This window comes from Oryctolagus cuniculus, chromosome 7, assembly GCF_964237555.1.
Source record: "Oryctolagus cuniculus chromosome 7, mOryCun1.1, whole genome shotgun sequence".
NCBI lineage: Eukaryota > Metazoa > Chordata > Mammalia > Lagomorpha > Leporidae > Oryctolagus > Oryctolagus cuniculus.
The window spans coordinates 139,489,986-139,507,053 of record NC_091438.1 but is presented as its reverse complement, the minus strand read 5'-3'; the positions used below and the strand labels follow the sequence as shown (position 1 = coordinate 139,507,053).

Sequence of the window (17,068 nt, the reverse complement as noted above, 5' to 3'; positions counted from 1 at the left end):
TGGCGCTCAAGGCTATGTAGATCTTGGAGCAGGCTGCGCGGAAGCAAGCACTCTCGGGGGGTGAGCTATGGATACGCCTGCAGCAGTGCCCAGAGGGCAGCAGAAGCTCAGTAAGTGGCAGCCACAGTCACGATTCACTTTCATCCCTGCATGTGGACAGCTCCGACCATACCAAGTCCCAAGACTGCCTTTCCGTTTCTGGGTCTCCAGCTCACTAATGCCTTCAAGTTTGCCGTGCTGACGGGGTTTGATTTCCTTCCTGCTGGTTCATCTGGTGTCTGACCCTGGGCTCCAGCCACCACTCAGGTCCCCTGCTTGCTCTTGGCCTGCTGTCAGCATTCTTTGCTTTGGGCTCATGTCCTATTCCCAGGGCCCACCTCACTGGCATAAAATCAGACAGACCAGAGTTAAGGTCCTGCTCCATTACTCACTAGATGTGTAACTGTAGACAAAGAATTTAGTCTCAGTGAGCTCATCTGTAAAATGGGGCTAGTAACACTTATCTTGCAATTGTGTGTTTGTAAACAGTCAGCATGGTGCTTGACACACAGTAGGTGTTCAACAAGTGTTAATTTCCTCTCTGTCTGCTCCCTGTGGAGTGAGTCTCATAATATTCCTGAACTTCTGGACCAGCCTAGGCCGTTGCTGTCAGCATTGCCTACGGGGGCTTCATCTGCTGTGCCACAAGGCTGGTCTCCAGGAAATTGACTTTTTTTTTTAAAGATTTATTTATTTATTTATTTGAAAGTCTGAGTTACACACAGAGAGAAGGAAAGGCAGAGAGAGAGTGAGAGAGAGGAGAGAGAGAGAGAGGTCTTCCATCCGCTGGTTGACTCCCCAGTTGGCTGCAATGGCCAGACCTGTGCTGATTCGAAGCCAGGAACCAGGAGCTTCTTCCAGGTTTCCCACGTGGGTGCAGGGATCCAAGAACTTGGGCCATCTTCTACTGCTTTCCCAGGCCATAGCAGAGAGCTGGATCAGAAGTGGAGCAGCTGGGACTTGAACAGGCGTCCATATGGGTTGCTGGCACTTCAAGTGGTGGCTTTACCCACTACACCACAGCACTGGCCCTGGTATATTGACTTTTAAAAGCAGGAAAAGTCTCTCTTACTTGTGGCAGAGGCTGCAGTTGCCCTGCAATACCCTTTCTTATTTAGGGGAGGGTGGGAGGAGCAGCAAAGCACCCAAATAAAGGCTAAGTCTCCCCACCTCCTCACAGCCAGTGACCTGAGAGGAAGTGTTTGGTGGGGGTGAAGGTTGAATTATGTGCCCCTCAAAAACATCCATGGCAACCCTCGTTTCCACAGATGACCTTATTTGGAAAAAGGACTTTACAAAGATAATCAAGTGACAGTGAGGTCCTTAGGGTGGACCCCAATGCAATGTGATTGGTGTCCTTATTGAAAGAGGAAGTTTGGGGTCAGCGCTGTAATGCAGTAGGTTAATCCTGCACCTGCGGCAACAGCATCCATATGGGTACTGGTTCTAGTCCCGGCTGCTCCTCTTCCCATCCAGCTCTCTGCTGTGGTCTGGAAAAGCAGTAGAAGATGGTCCAAGTCCTTGGGCCCCTGCACCCGTGTGGGAGACCTGGAAGAAGCTCCTGACTCCTGGCTACAGATCAGCGCAGCTCTGGCCATTGTGTCCATTTGTTGAGTGAGCCAATGGAAGGAAGCCATTTCTCTCTGTCTCTCTCTGTAACTCTGTCTCTCAAATAAATAAAATAAATCTTAAAAAAAAGAGGAAATTTGGATCTAGAGATAGAGACACACAGGGAAGCTGGTGAGAAGACACAAGGAGAGGACAGCCGTGAGGCTGGAGTGATACACCCAGAAGACAAGGATTGTTGGCAAAGACCAGAGGCCGGCAGAAGCCAGGAAGGATCAGCCCCCAGAGTCGTCAGAGAGAGCTCGGATCTGCCAACCCCTAGATCTGGACCTCCTACTTCCAGAACTACGAGATGATAAAGTCCTGTTGTTTTAAATCACCAGCTCGTTACGGCAGCCTTAGAAAATTAATACAGGTAGGGCCAGTGCTGTGGCTTAGCTGGTAAAGCCGCCACCTGTAATGCTGGCATCCTATATGGTCGCCAGTTCAAGTCCTCGCTGCTCCACTTCTTTTTTTTTTTTTTTTAAGATTTATTTGTTTATTTTAAAGTCAGAGTTACACAGAGAGAGAGGAGAGGCAGAGAGAGAGAGAGACAGAGAGAGAGAGAGAGAGAGAAAGAGGTGTTCCATCTGATGGTTCACTCCCCAATTGGCCACAATGGCCGCAGCTGTGCTGATCTGAAGCCAGGAGCCAAGAGCTTCTTCTGAGTCTCCCACACGGGTGCAGGGGCCCAAGCACTTGGTCCTTCTTCTACTGCTTTCCCAAGCCATAGCAGAGAGCTGGATTGGCAGTGGAGCAGCCGGAACTTGAACCGGTGCCCATATGGGATTCTGGCACTGTAGGCGGCAGCTTTACCCACCAAGCCACAGCGTCGGCCGCCCATAGGCATTTTATTACTGCGGTGTTGGTGACTTGGATCACAAATGATTTAGGAAGAACAGTTGAAATTGGCCAGAGTTCAGAGACCCTTTATTCTGCTTTAGTACCCTGTTCTCCTTCCCCCTCCTTCTCTTCTCCTTCTTCTTCTTCTTTCTTCCTCTTCCTCCTCCTCCTTCTACTTCATCAGATTTATTTATTTACTTGAGAGGCAGAGTTACAGAGAGAGGGAGAACAGAGAGGTCAGTCTTCCATCTGCTGGTTCACTCCCCAGATGGCCGCAACAGTCAGAGCTGGGCTGATCCAGAGCCAGGAGGTAGGAGCTTCTTCCAGATCTCTCACGTGAGTGCAGGGGTTCTAGCACTGGGCCATCTTATACTGATTTTCCAGCCCATCAGCAGAGAGCTGGATCAGAAGAGTAGCAACCAGGGCTTGAACCAGTGCCCATATGGGATGCCAGAGCCACAGGCAGATGCTGAACCTACTACGCCACAGCGCCAGTCCCAGTTCCCTGTTCTTGAGGGCTCTGCAGAGCAACCATGGATGGCAGGAGAACAGTGGCAAGAGACTGGCAGGACAGGAGCCTTTGGGCCAGACGCCAGCAGATGACAGTAAATTTTGCTGAACTTTTGGCAAGCAGTCGAGCATAAAGGCTGAGGTCAGAATCGAGCTCTGCCCTTACTTGCTGTGTGATACTCAGCAGGTTATTGAACTTCTCGGAGCTTTAGAGTCCTTATCTGTAAAATGGGAACAATTATAGCTCTTGTGACATAGGGTTGCCATGGACATTCAGTGACATCACAGAGCCGGTAGGGACAAAGGCAAAGCCACAGCCTACCTATACACAGCCCAGGAGGCAGACCTATCTGCTCTGATTACTCACCCTTGAGATCGCAGATGGACAGAATGGATTCTGATTCATTCCTCCTTGCTCCTACTGAGGCACTCAGTAAGCACACTGAGTGCACCTATTTTGTGCCTCCTGTGTACCAGGTAACGAGAAGCTGGTGAGACAGACCCAGGATGTAGCATCCACAGCTGCCAGCTCTCAAGAATGAGCAAACAGAAGGCAGAACCAAAGCCAGAGCCTCCCCTCCCTGCACTTCCACCTTTCCAGGCTCTGCCGTGGCCATCCTGATGTGTTCCCTCCCCATCACAGACGCTTGTTCTCTTCCTCACGAGAGAAGACTAGGATGTGAGTTCTCATACTATGGTGTAAATGACTACCAAGCTCTCAAACCGTGGACCTACAAATGACCCTCCTGGAAGGCTGTCGCTGTGCACAGAAAGCCAGAGGGTTCCAGGTAGGAAGGTGTCCGAGAAGCCGGTCTGAACCCTCTCCGCACAAAGGGGGAAGCTGAGCTAGATAATAGTGTCCCAGGTCCTGGCAAGATGACTCAGCCAAGGACACTGAGCCATCCGGGGCCCACTGGGTGTGGAGCAGAAAATGGCCCTCCCTGACTCCAAGGTCACTGCCCCGCATCATCCGTGGAATGAGCGTGTTCTGGCCAGGTTGTGCACGGTGCCTTAGGCAGAGGCCAAAGTAGGACAAGAACTGTCTCTGGGCATTTTTTTCGAAAAATGTTACTTCGGCTGGCGCTGCAGCTCAATAGGCTAATCCTCCGCCTGCGGCGCCGGCACCCGGGTTCTAGTCCCGGTCGGGGCGCCAGATTCTGTCCCGGTTGCTCCTCTTCCAGTCCAGCTCTCTGCTGTGGCCTGGGAGTGCAGTGGAGGATGGCCCAAGTGCTTGGGCTCCTGCACCCGCATGGGAGACCAGGAAGAAGCACCTGGCTGCTGGCCAGATCAGCGTGGTGCGCTGGCCGCAGCAGCCACTTGGGGGGTGAACCAACGGAAAAAGGAAGACCTTTCTCTCTCTCTCTCTCTCTCTCTCTCTCTCTCTCTCTAACTCTACCTGTCAAAAAAAATCTGCTTTAAATGTTACTTTAAAGATTTATTTATTTGAAAGGCAGAGTTACAGAGAGAGGGAAAGAGGGAAAGAGAGAGAGATCTTCCATTTGCTGGTTCACTCCCCAATGGCCTCAGTGTCCAGGCCTGAGCCAGGCTGAAGCCAGGAGCTTCTTCTGGGTCTCCCATGTGGGTCAGGGGCCCAGGCACTTGGGCCATCTTCCACTGCTTTCCCAGGTGCATTAGCAGGGAGCTGAATTGGAATTGGAGTAACTAGGACACGAGCCAGCACCCCTATGGGATGCCAGCATCCTAGAGGGAGGCTTAACTCACATGCCACAAGGTGGGGATGGGGTTAGGGGGTGGAGCCAGAGCCTGTGGGTTTTAAAAAGGCCACCTGCTGCCAGCAGACGTGAGCACATGCTAGACCCAAAGCCCTGTGGCCACATGGGTAGGAAATGCTGCCTTCACGGAGCACGGAATTCTCCCACAGGTACAAGACTCTAGACTGCTGCCACCTCTTCCTGCTCCCGGCTGCTTTAAGGACCACAGTCGGGCAGAGCGAGACCATTGCTCCTTTTTTTTTTTTTTTTTTTTCTTTTCCAAGGGAGACCCAGCTGCGCCTGTACGGTTACTGCTCAGCTCAGCGTTTGCACGCGTTTCCAAGTAACACAGCTCCTGGGTCTTCTTGAGCTGTGGCGGTGAGCACTCTGAGGAGCCGGGCACTCAGCGCCTGCCCCGGGAGCTCACCCGGAAGCTGAGCCGTGCCGAATGAGGAGCGTGAGGCACCACAGGAACCCCAGCCGCCGGCCGCCAAAGCCAAAGAGGGAGGCCTCGGCGCAGGGGGATCTCGGCATGATCCGCAGAGGAGGTGCCATTCCCGGGATTTTGTCGGGAGGGAAGGAGGAGGTGCTTTGAGCTGGAGTCACTTCCCTTGACAGGTGAGCGCTGGCAGGGGGCAGGTGAGGGAGACCCCTCCCCGAGCTGGGCAGGTCCTCTCTGTCTGGAGGACATTTTAGCCGGGCTTTGGGTCGGGGGAGTCCTGGAATATGTGTAGAAGCGGCAATGAAACAAAACCGCATTTTATTAGAAACACAGAGATGGCATTGGATCCGCACTCGAGGGATGAGCGAGCCGCTCCTGAGGAGCGGAGGGCGCAGCGGCAGCATCGAAGAGGCTTCCCGCCCACGCTCTGAGACCCAAGTGCCGCATCCGAGGCCGCCTCCCGCGCACACCCGCGCAACCCTGCGCTCCCGACCCGCCGGCGTGCGGCGGCCGCGGCACCGCGGCGCGGGTTTGCGGAGACGCTGCGCCGCGCTGAATGCTTTATGTCGGAATGGACCAATGGGATGGCGGCACCCGGTTGCCAGGGCTACACGGCGAGCGGGGGCGGAGCCGGGGCGCCGTGGGCGGAGCCGGGGCGGGGCTTATATAAGCGGGCGGCGGGCGCAAGGCGGGGCGTGGGGTCGGTGGCCGCTGGGCGGGTGGGGCGCAGGCCGCGGGGCCCGAGCCGGGGGGAGCGAGCGAGCGGAGGAGCCGAGGATCCGATTCACTCGCTGGGGAGACCTATGGGCCGAAGCCGTGTAAATGCGTTTTAAGGCGAGTGCGGGGGGTGGCTGGGGAGCCTCGGGCAGCGGCAGCCCCGGGCCAGGGCGCTCACCTGCTCCCCGGGCGCCGCTTGCCTCCTCTCAGCAGGGGCCTCGGCTCCGCAACTGCCACTCCTCCTCGGGGTGTTGCACAAGTTTCGAGGTCACCGGCGACCCCCCCTAGCAGCGCGCCTGCTCTGGCCCCCGCGAAGGAGGACGGGGCTTGGTAAGGGGGTCCAGAGGGTGGGGCGGGACCTCGGCCCTGCGCTCGGGAGGGGTCACCTGACAGAGCCTTAGCCTACGGAGCGCTCCCGGGAGCTCGCGTCCCCCGCCCACCACGGGGCGCCCCCTCCTGGCACGTCGGGAGCAGCCCGAACACCCTCTCCAGACGGGGAAACTGAGGCCCTGAGAGCTGAGTGCGCTAGAATCTAAGTTTCTATTCTGAGGCTGAGACCCCCCCTGGGTGTGGCTACCAAAACCCCACCGGGTGGGCGTGGCCAGGAGGGGGGGCGGTGGAGCTGGAAACTTCCCCACTCAAGTTTCTTATATTTTTTCTCTCATTCATTCCCTCTTTCCAAAGACCCAGAATTGCAGAACTGAAAAGGATCTTAAAAAAATTTTTTTTACAGATGTAGCCACTGAGGCTCGAGAGCCGGTGACATCTAGGCCTACGAGGCCTGGTCCCAGGGCTGCATCTAGGATTCTTGCCCGCCCACCCCCAGCAGCCCCAGTGAATTTCAGCTCCCGGGCTCGCGCTGGGGGCCGGGCGCGGTGGGACTGGGACGGGAGGGAGGGAGGCGGCTGCGGAGCCGGAGCCTGCCCCCAGCCCCGCTCTCCGTGTGTCCCCGCAGTGTTGCATACTTTCTAAGGCGTTGGCGGCGGCGGCGGGGGCTCCATCCAGGTCGCCGGCCGCTCTTCCTCGGCATGGCTGGCTACCTGAGGGAAGCGGACTTCGTGATGGTGGAAGAGGGTTTCAGCACCCGCGACCTGCTGGAGGAGCTCACTCTGGGGGCCTCCCAGGCCACCACGGTGAGGGCTGCGAGAGGGGGTGGGGCCCCTGCCTGGGGGAGCCCTCGCTGGTTCCTGTGCGGTTCAGCCCTTGCTCTGTGCCCGAGACGGGCTCCTCTTCTCCCCATTCCTGGCCCTAGATGGAGGGCTACTCCTGAGCACGCTGGGCCTTCTCTGCTCCTCCCCCTCTCCGTGGCTCCCGCAGGCATCCAGGGTAGGGAGCTCTGTGCATCTGGCCTCCTGAGATAACTCACCAGGGTGCTCCTCTCACATCCCCCTCACTGTCTTAGCAGCCCACCCCCACCTGCATCACAGCCCTGCTGCAGCCTGGAGTTCTTTGGCAGCGCCCCAGTGCTTACAGGATCACAGATCAGTCCCTGCCTTCCCGCAGGGCGCACTAGGCTTGTCAGTGCCCAGTGACTCTGTTCATGTTTCCCAGGGAGGCCACGCACTGTTGGCACACCTTTGCCCAGGCTGTGCCTCTGCCTGGAAGGCTCTCCCCTCAGCCTCTCCCCTTCACAAAATACCCCCTTTGCACCTTCTTTTATAAGAGTTATGTTTGAAAGAGCTACAGAGAGGGAGGGAGAGACAAGAGAGATCTTCCATTCATTGATTCACCCCTCAGATGGCTGCAATGGCTGGGGCTGGGCCAGGCTGAAGCCGGGAGCCAGCAGCTTTTCCCAGGTCTCCCATGTGGGTGCAGGGGCCCAAGCTGCCTTCCCAGGCCATTAACAGAGAGCTGGATTGGAAGAGGAGCACCTGGGACATGAACCGGCGCCCCTAAGGGATGCTGGCGTCGCAGGCGGCGGCTTTCCCCACTCCACCACAGTGCGGCCCCTGCATTTCTTTCCTCATGGCCTAACTACATTTTGTTGACATTCCCATTTGTTGCATGGATTAGTCATTGCCTAAGGGTCCTGCCTGGTCATCCCCGTCTGGCACCATAATGTCTGGCAGCAAATGGGCATCAGTTAAAAAAAAAAAGTGTCGCATAGAAGGGAAACAGTCCTGGGGAAGGCTTAGCCAGTGTGGTCTCACCCACAGGCTCAGACATATTGGGCCTGCAGCAAGGGTTGCCCGCGGGCTTGCGTTGCGGTGCATGGGACCACCTTGAGGCGTCATCCAGCACCTGTTCATGAAGGCAGGGGGCTGTAGGCCACAGCTTCAGCCCTCAGGGGATTGGCCCTGTCCTAGAGCCTGGGAGGCTGGAGCAGTTGCAGTGGGAGGCTCAGAGGTGCAGTTGCCTTCGTGGTTTGGGGGAGGTGGCATTTGCGCTGGAATTGGACCAAGATTAGGATCTGGTGGTGGTGGGGGGGGGGTGGATTCTACAGGGAGGGCCTGGTGAGAACAAAGGCTGGAGGTGGGGAATGGGCCAGTCTAGGGCTGGAGCTTTTGCGGCTTTGAGGGGAGGGGCTGGAGCTCGCTCACAGAGCCTTGGACGTCAGGCTCAGGAGCTCCGCAGGCTTGGGGAGCTTCAGAAAATGTTACAGCACCATGGCTTCTCGGCCAGGGCTGAACTTGGGGCCGGGAATTGCAAGGTCTGTGGGTGGCACGCATGGGGAGGGGCCGGGAGGGGTCTCACATCTGTCCTCCTCTTGTCGCGCAGGACGAGGTGGCTGCCTTCTTCGTGGCTGACCTGGGTGCCGTGGTGAGGAAGCACTTGTGCTTTCTGAAGTGCCTGCCGCGAGTCCGGCCCTTCTACGTGGTCAGGTGCAACAGCAGCCCCGGTGTGCTGAAGGTCCTGGCTGAGCTGGGGCTGGGCTTCAGCTGTGCCAACAAGGTGAGCCCCTGCCCCTCGGTGCACTGACCCTCCATGCCTACTGAGCACCGCGGCCCAGCTGGTGCCGGTGGTGCTTGGCCCCTGCCCTCTGGGAAGACGGTCCACTCAGGAGGGGGCTCAGGGGATGAGTGGGGGAGAAACAAGTGTGGGATTTGTCAGCCTTGAAGTTCCGAGTTGGAGCCTTGTGTGTCCCTGGCAGATGGGTTCCTGTTTTAACAGAGGTTTTTTTTTTTTTTTTTCATATGTTTTTGCATGCAGCTATCTATGGTATCTTCTGATTAAAACAAAGCAAAACACCTTCATATTGTTGGTTTTATTTTCTTTTGTAAAACGTGTGACCGCTTTTTCTTAACTGATCCTTAGCGCTTGTTGTTGTTCCCAGTTCTGCTGACTTCTGACCCGATTCCTGCTGTTTTGATGCCCTCCTGCTCTGTTCAGCTTTGTGTGGCTTGTGTGTTATCATCCAGCGTTCGCTGACCCGCTATAACGTGGCAGTAGCTGTGTCAGTGGGGGTGGCAGTACAGCATGACACAAGACAGACTGGAACGCTGGATTCATCTGTTTTCATTCTGTTCTTCTTAGAGAAAAGCCTTTAAGCTATGAGACTTCCTCAGAGTACAGCTTTGAATACATCTCGTGGGTTCATTTGTTCATCAGATATTTACCGAGCACCTCCCATGGGACAGGCGCTTTTCTAGGTGGGGATTTAGCAGTGCATACAACAACACACATCTTTAAAAAGTCCTTCCTTCATAGAGCTTGCTGTCTCAGAGATAAACAGTCTCTTAGCTGCTCAGTGCTGTGGAGAAAAAGCAGGAAAGGGAAGCAGAGAATGTTAGGTGAGAGGAATGCACTTTTTAGATAGTTTGGCCAAATCTTCGTTGAGATTTAGATACTGACTTGAAGGAGCCCAGGGCCCATGCCCGTGGATAACTAAGGGAGGAGCCTTCCAGGCATGGGCAGCAGCCAGTGCAAAGGCCCTGAGGTGGGAACAAGTCCCGGCGGTTGCTGTCTTGTGATTTGCTGGTTGGCAGCATGGCAGTGTTGTGAGGTGAGATCCAGAAAGGGTTCCTGGGGGAGAGAGGCGAGCTGGGCTGCACAGGGCGGGGGCACGGGAGTGATTCCAGCAGCTGGGGAGGTGTGCCCTACCTGGTGGGAGAGATGCCCTGGTGGGAACAAAGGCCTGGAGGGGGAAGTGCCCAGTGCCCGAGTTTCAGCTGCACCGAGGGGAGGTCCTGGAGCTGGGGCGCAGACGCTCAGAACGAGTGGGCTCACCTTCCAGGTCTGAATGGCAGCTCTTGGTGTGGGAGCAGAGCCCCTCCCTCTCGTCTGACAGCTCTTTCCCTGCGTGGGGAGATAGTGCCACTGTACAGTTGTACTGTCCTGGGGGCCAGGGCTGTAGCCCTCCGCTGCTGCCTCTGCTCCCAGCGAGAAGGAATAGGACCTTTTCCCACCCCCTGGGTTGGGGTAAAGACGAGGAGCGGTCCCCACACTGGCCAGAGTCCTCTGTGTGTGGAAACCCAGGGGCGAGGTGCTTGGCCCTCCGGCCCCAAGGCCAGAGCTGGGCGGTGCTAGGCTGAGGAAGACCTTGGAGCCGAGTGGGGACAGCAGGCGCGTCCACCGTTGGCTGATGGTGCCTGCCGTGTCAAGTGCTTTGCTAGTTATTTTCTGCACGTGAGCTCATTTTATTCTCAAAACAATCCTGTGAGGTCATTGTTCTGGCGGAATTCTGACGACAGCCCTGCGGAAGTGCATTTAACAGAGAAGGAAGCAGGGCCACTCACCCAGGGTCCCGCACTGAGTGGTGGCACCTTGAGTCTGAGTAGTGTGGTCCCAACTCTGCCACTGTTGTCTCCTCCAAGGTCCTCAGAAAGGGGGTTGACTGACCCTGGACTTGGCTGGTGACAACCTCCGCTTACTTCAAGAGCAAGGTCAGGCCCTGCCTCCCCGGCCTTGGCATCTGCTGATTCCTCTGTGGGTTTACTGAGGACTCTTAGAAGGCCGAAGCTGCCCTCTGCTGGTCAGTTGTGGTGGGCGGCCATGCTTAACATCGCCGCGCCTTAGCAGACCAAGGGCTGGGCATGAGCTGGAGTCACAGGTACAGACAAGTGCATGTTGGACAGACCCCAGGGCCGGGGGAACAGCCACTGCTTGCCCTGCGGCTGTGGTCCTCCTGGTCACCTTCCCAAAAACCCTGTGCCCTCATCCCTTGCCAGGCTTTGCTGTCTCCCTTGGCATCCTCCCATCTTTAAAAGCTTCCTGTGGACTCCACTTCCTCCTGCAGCCCATCCCTTGCCAAACTAAATGTAGTCATTGCCCTCATCTCACGCCCTAAGTCATCGCTCCCCAGCCTGCACACCGCTATGCTAATAATGAATTTCCTTTTATCGAGGTCCCTCGCCATCTCCAGGACCCAATAAATGCTTTATTTTAAATATTAATCACTGAATTATTCAACTCATCCTCTTGTTCACTCAAAAAGAAAGTACCTTTGTATCATCACAGGTAATCACCATTAGGGGTTTGGTGGAAATGCAGTACAGATAGTCCCCGATGGATGGGTTTTCTACTTTACAAAAGCAATGCACATTCCTTAGAAACTGCCCTTTGAGTTTTGAATTGTGGCCTTTCGTGGGCTAGCGATGTGCCGTGCGGTCTCCTCTCATGCTGCGGGCAGTGGCCGTGGCCGTGGCTCCCAGGCAGGGGGAACCACTGCTCCTCTACAGGGCGCTGTGTACCCAAGTCAGAAGGCTTGGTAGGTGAGGCACTATTTCTTTCTTTCTTTCTTTCTTTCTTTCTTTCTTTCTTTCTTTCTTTCTTTCTTTCTTTCTTTCTTTCTTTCTTTCTTTTATTATTTTTGACAGGCAGAGTGGACAGTGAGAGAGAGAGACAGAGAGAAAGGTCTTCCTTTTGCCGTTGGTTCACCCTCCAATGGCTGTCATGGCTGGCATGCTGCAGCCGGCACACTGCGCTGATCCGAAGCCAGGAGCCAGGTACTTATCCTGTTCTCCCATGGCGTGCATGGCCCAAGCACTTGGGCCATCCTCCACTGCACTCCCGGGCCACAGCAGAGAGCTGACCTGGAAGAGGGGCAACCGGGACAGAATCCAGCGCCCCGACTGGGACTAGAACCCAGTGTGCTGGCGCCGCAAGGCAGAGGATTAGCCTAGTGAGCTGCGGCACCGGCCGAGGCGCTATGTTTTCAATTAGTGCTGGGCTTTGTTGGGGTGTAACCCATCCTAAGTTAAGGAGCATCCATATCTTAAGGAATAACAGGTGATACATAGAAAATAGATAAAGTCTTTTGTGATTTTATAATGAAGCATGAGCAGATAGATATTCGTGGGATGTATGCTGTCTCACGGCAGCTTTAAGCTCAGCAGGCGTGGAAAGCTGTCCGTGTGATGTTGGGCACCTGATCTGCGGCAAGTTCCTTGGTCCTCTTATCCAACCTCTCACCATCATTCAACGCGGCAGTGTATTCTTTTTTTTAAAAAAAGTACTCAATAATAACATACACCTCTAGCTTTTAAAAAATCGATTTATTTGAAAGAGTGACAGGAAGAGAAACGAATGCACATACACACAGTGGGGAGAGAGAGAGAGAGAGAGAAAGACTCATCATCCATCCACTGTTCATTCACTTCTCAAATGTCCACAACAGCCAGGACTGGGCCAGGTTGAAAATAGGAGCCAGGAACTCCATCCTGGTCTCCCACATGGGTGGCAAGGCCCCAAGTACTTGAGCCATCTGCTGCTGCCTTCCCAGGCCCACGAGGAAGAACCTGGATAAGCAGTGGAGCAGACAGGACCCAGCCTGGCATTCCAGTGTGGGATTCCAGGATCAGAAGCAGTGGCTTCACCCACTGTGCCACAGTGCCGGCCCCACACTCCTGGTTTTATGGACCAGACAGATGTAAGGCAAGTGGACATTGCTCTGCCCTGCCGCACCCTCACTGGGCGCTTCTGACCACTGAGACAGTGCCGGCCGCCCAGACGCGAGTTTTGGTTTTACAAGAAAACGTTATGATCAGTGCAGTGCCCTCTTCCAGACAAGGTCTCCCACGCTGCCCCGCCCCGCCCCTCTGCAGGTGCTGGGAGACCTCCCTTCCTGCCTTCCTCTGCCTTTAGGGACCTTCTTTGTGACTCTGTCTTCTTGATTATCTCTTCTAATGGCCTTACGTGCCAGCAGCATGCCATGCCACCAGCAGCCGCAGCGGGGCCTGGCTGTCCCGCGGACTGGCACCAGCGTGTTCGGATGCGCGCCTTGCACAGGCCCTTCGTCTAGCCGTGCTCTCCGCACTTGCGATCTGTCACCCTGCTGGCCAGCCCGGCCTCTAGAACGGATCTCCTGTCCTTTTAGAGCTGGCCAAGTCATCTGTCCCAGGGCACTGATGGCAGCCTCTGGCCAGACTCCCCAGAATTCCCTCAGGCCCTTCCTAAGGTAGCTGGAGTGAAGTGCATTTTTAAAAAAATGATGTGTTAATTTTGGTGTTATTTGCAAGGCAGAATTAGAGTGAGCAAGCCAGTGAGTGAGCGAGAGAGATATCTTCCATCTGCTGGTTCATTTTGCTAAATACCTGCAACAAGCTGGCACTGGGCCAGACTGACACCAGAGACCCAGAACTCCACCAGGTCTCCCACATGGGTGGTGGGGTCCTGAGTGGTTGCGCCATCACCTGCTGCCTCCCAGGGTGCACGTTAGCAGGCAGCTGGACCTGAACCCGGGCATCCTGATATGGAATGCAGGCATCTCTGGTGGCACCTTCATTGCGAGGCCAAATACCCAGTCCAATGATGGTGTGTTTTGACCTTGTATTTAAACTGCGAATCGAACCATGCCGTTTCCCTTCCTGGACCCCGCCATACTTTCCCGTAACCTGTGAGATATAAAGCCAGATGCAGCCTTTTTGGGTTCCTGGCTGGCTGCACCTGCCTCCCTCCCACCTCCTTTTCCCTGCTGCTCTTCCCTTGCCCCAGCCCCTCTAGTGTCCTCCATTCCATAGCCGGGCTGAGCATCTTGCCTTAGAATTTTTGCGCAGGCTGCAGGCTGCAGGCTGCAGGCTGCAGGCTGCTTTCTCTGCTGGGAACACTCTTTTTTTTTTTTTTTTTTTGAAGAGTTATACACAGAAAGAGGGAGAGGGAGAGTGAGAGGGAGAGGGAAAGGGGTTCTGCATTCGCTGGTTCATTCCCCAGTTGGCTGCAACAGCTGGAGCTGCGCCAATCTAAAGCCAGGAGCCGGGAGCTTCTTCCGGGTCTCCCACGTGGGTGGGTGCAGGGGCCCAAGCACTTGGGCCATCTTCTACTGCCTTCCCAGGCCATAGCAGAGAGCTGGATCAGAGGTGGAGCAGCCGGGACTTGAACCAGCATCCATATGGGATGCCAGCACTGCAGGCAGTGACTTTACCTGCTATGCCACAGCACCGGCCCTGGGAACATTCTTTCCTTCCCTCCTGGCCTTGCAGAGGCCTCCTGTGGGGTTCTTCACCCCGGCCCCCATCCCAAATTCTCTAGCCTCTCCAGGGCTCTTAGCCATTGTAACACCATCATAATTCAGTGCTCGGTCATGACTGCCTGCCTGCCTTGCCAGCCTCGAGGCTCTGTGGGGCAGAGGATGCCTGCCTGCTCTGGTCACCACTTCACAGGTGTGCATTGGCACCTGTCTCAGAGCTTGCAGCCCAACAGATGCCCCAGAGACAGCCGTCAGAGCAGAGGTGAGGCTGTGCCCCATTGCAGTGCTGGGGTGCCATCTCGTGTGCCCTTAGAAGCTCTGTGACTTTGGAGAAGTCACTTCAAAGTTCTTTGAGCCTTTCCTATCTCAGGAGACTATTATGAGGATTCAATGAGACTGTATATAAAGCTTTTTCAAGGTGTATGTATTTTATCTGAAAGGCAGGGTGACAAAGAGAGGGAGAGTCAGAGAGAGAAAGAGATCTTCCATCTGCTGGTTCACTCCCAAATGACTACAACAGGCAGGGCTGGACCAGCCCAGAGCCAGGAGCCTGGAACGCCATCCGGGTCTCCCAGGTGGGTGGCAGGAACCCAAGTACTTGGATCATCATCCACTGCCTCCCAGGTGTATTAGCAGTGAGCTAGATTGGGAGCACAGAGTAGCTGTGGCTCCGATTTCAGATGCGGCATCCCAAGTGATGACTTAACCTTCTGCACATAACACCCATCCCGAGAGAATGTATATAAAATCTTAATGCCGTGGCTGGCATATAGTAAGTCTTTAGTGGATGACAACACCTACTTAAATATTTAGAATCAAAGCTAAATCCCAGGTCCCCAGCTCCCTCCTGTCATCACATGTCACAGGGCAGGGAGCAGAACCGCACTCACACCCAGAGGGGTGGCACAGTGGCTTCTGGGAAGCAAGGTGCAATGATGGCAGCGAGGCTGGCTCTGGAGTTGACCTTGGCATCCCCCTCCACTGCACATCAGATGTGTCACCACAGGCAGATGGCCCTCTCTGTACCCCATCTCGTCCTCCATAAAGCGTGGCCCGTGAGCATTTCATAGGTGAGTTCCAGGCGCTGTGTGGAACAGTGTGTGTGCACAGCCAAGCCTAATGTCCCTTACTTCTCAGTTCAAGTCTTACTACAAACTCAGGATGGCTAAACACAGCTCCCGTGTATCCTGCTGGGTTTCAAAACTGGCTCTCTCTGGACTTCCTTCCCTTCGTAATTCACAGAGCATCAGAATTGAGTTTCAAAGTCCATGCTGGGGCCAGCATTGTGGTGCAGCGGGTTAGGCTACCACTGTGTCGCCGGCATCCCATATGGGATCTCCGGGTCTAGTCCTGGCTGTTCCACTTCTGACATAGCTCCCTGCTAATGTGCCTGGGAAGGTGGTCTCAAATACTTGGACCCCTGCCACCCACATGGGAGACCCTAACGAAGTTCCAGACTCCTGGCTTCAGCCTGGCCCGGCGCTGGTTGCTCAACCACTTGGGGAGACCTGAGGATTGATCTCTCTCTTCGTTTGTCCCTCTGTCACTCTGCCTTTCAAATAAATAAATTTTTAGAAAATGGGGGGAGGGATGCATTCTGCCACTCATTTGCTATTTGAATTCTTTTCCTTCTCCATAGAATGGAGCCAACGCCCATCTGAATGGGCGATTCGTAACACCTGAATAAAACGCTGGCTCTAAAGCAGAGGCTGGCAAGCTATGGACAGGTGGCCAAACCCAGCCCGCCGTTGGGTTGTGCAGAGTTCTGCGGGATGGGGTTAAGCCCCTGCTTGGGGTGCCCACATTGCACACTGGAGTGCCCGGCTTGAATTCCACCTCCTCTGGTTCCAATCCAACCTCCTGCTAATGTGCTCCCTGGAGGGCAGCATGGTGGCTCAAGTGCATCTCTGCCTGGGGCCCCACGGGCGGAGATGGAGTTGGTCCAACATATTGGTGTCCCCACCAGGAAGATCATCTCTGCCAACCCCTGTAAGCAAATTGCCCAGATCAAGTACTCAGATGTCGCGTGAGAGACCTGGATGGAGTGCCAGACTCCTGGCTTTGACCTGGCCCAGTCCTGGCTGTGGCAGGCATTTAGGGGGTGAACCAGTGAATGGAAGACCTCTATCTCTCTGCCTTTCAAATAAAATGAAAATAAATGAATACAAATGAACGGTTTTATGGAATGCCACCACACTCAGTCATTTATCTGTTGTCTAAGGCTGCCTTGGGGCCACAGTAACAGTTGAGTCGTTTCAACAGAGATCCAGGTCTGGCAAAGCCCAAAGTGTTTACTCTAGCCCTTTATAGAGAGGGTCTGCCAGCGCCTGCTGTTTCGATATCCATGCACATTGTGGAATGGCTAAATCAAGCTCACTGTCATGTGCATTTTCTCACAGACGTCACTTTTTTGTGTTGAGAATCTACAGTCTCTTCCACCTTTCCTTTCCCTATATATTTGAAATGTGGAGAGACAACGGAGGGGAAGGGAGGGGAGGGGAGGGGAGGGGAGGGGAGGAGAGGGGAGCGGAGAGATCTCCCATGCCCTGGCTTAATCTGCCAAAGCCTGAAATAGCCAGGAACACCGTTTGGGTCTCCTCGATGTTGGCAGGAACTGCAGTCTCTGGGTACTTCCAGGTGCATTAGTAGGAAGCGGGTCGAAAGGGAAGTAGCTGGGACTTGAACTGGCGCTCCGGTGTGGGATGTGGGTGTTGAAAGCCGCGGTTTCCGCGGTTTAACCTGCCACTCTGCGGCCACAACTCTGCCCCACCCAAGCAGCTTTTCATCTCAGTGCACTATTGGTAGCTGCAGTCATCTGTCCTCACTAGAGATCTTCAACTTACTCCTCTGAATTCA

The 17,068-nt window shown here is 55.0% G+C and overlaps 1 protein-coding gene across 5 annotated transcripts in view; it reads left to right on the top strand.

Annotated features, from left to right (window-relative positions):
* The first annotated feature begins 3,306 nt into the window (after positions 1-3,306).
* AZIN2 (antizyme inhibitor 2) overlaps positions 3,307-17,068 on the top strand; it is a 35,862-nt gene continuing 22,100 nt past the window's right edge. Inside the window, exons 1-7 of one of the 5 annotated variants that reach the window (XM_051832030.2) lie at positions 3,309-3,474; positions 3,641-3,785; positions 4,994-5,327; positions 5,477-5,985; positions 6,079-6,198; positions 6,824-7,001; positions 8,587-8,760. In XM_051832030.2, the coding sequence (XP_051687990.2) occupies positions 6,897-7,001; positions 8,587-8,760 (279 nt within the window). In that variant the 5' untranslated portion in view covers positions 3,309-3,474; positions 3,641-3,785; positions 4,994-5,327; ... (1 more) ...; positions 6,079-6,198; positions 6,824-6,896. 5 annotated transcript variants of the gene reach the window in all.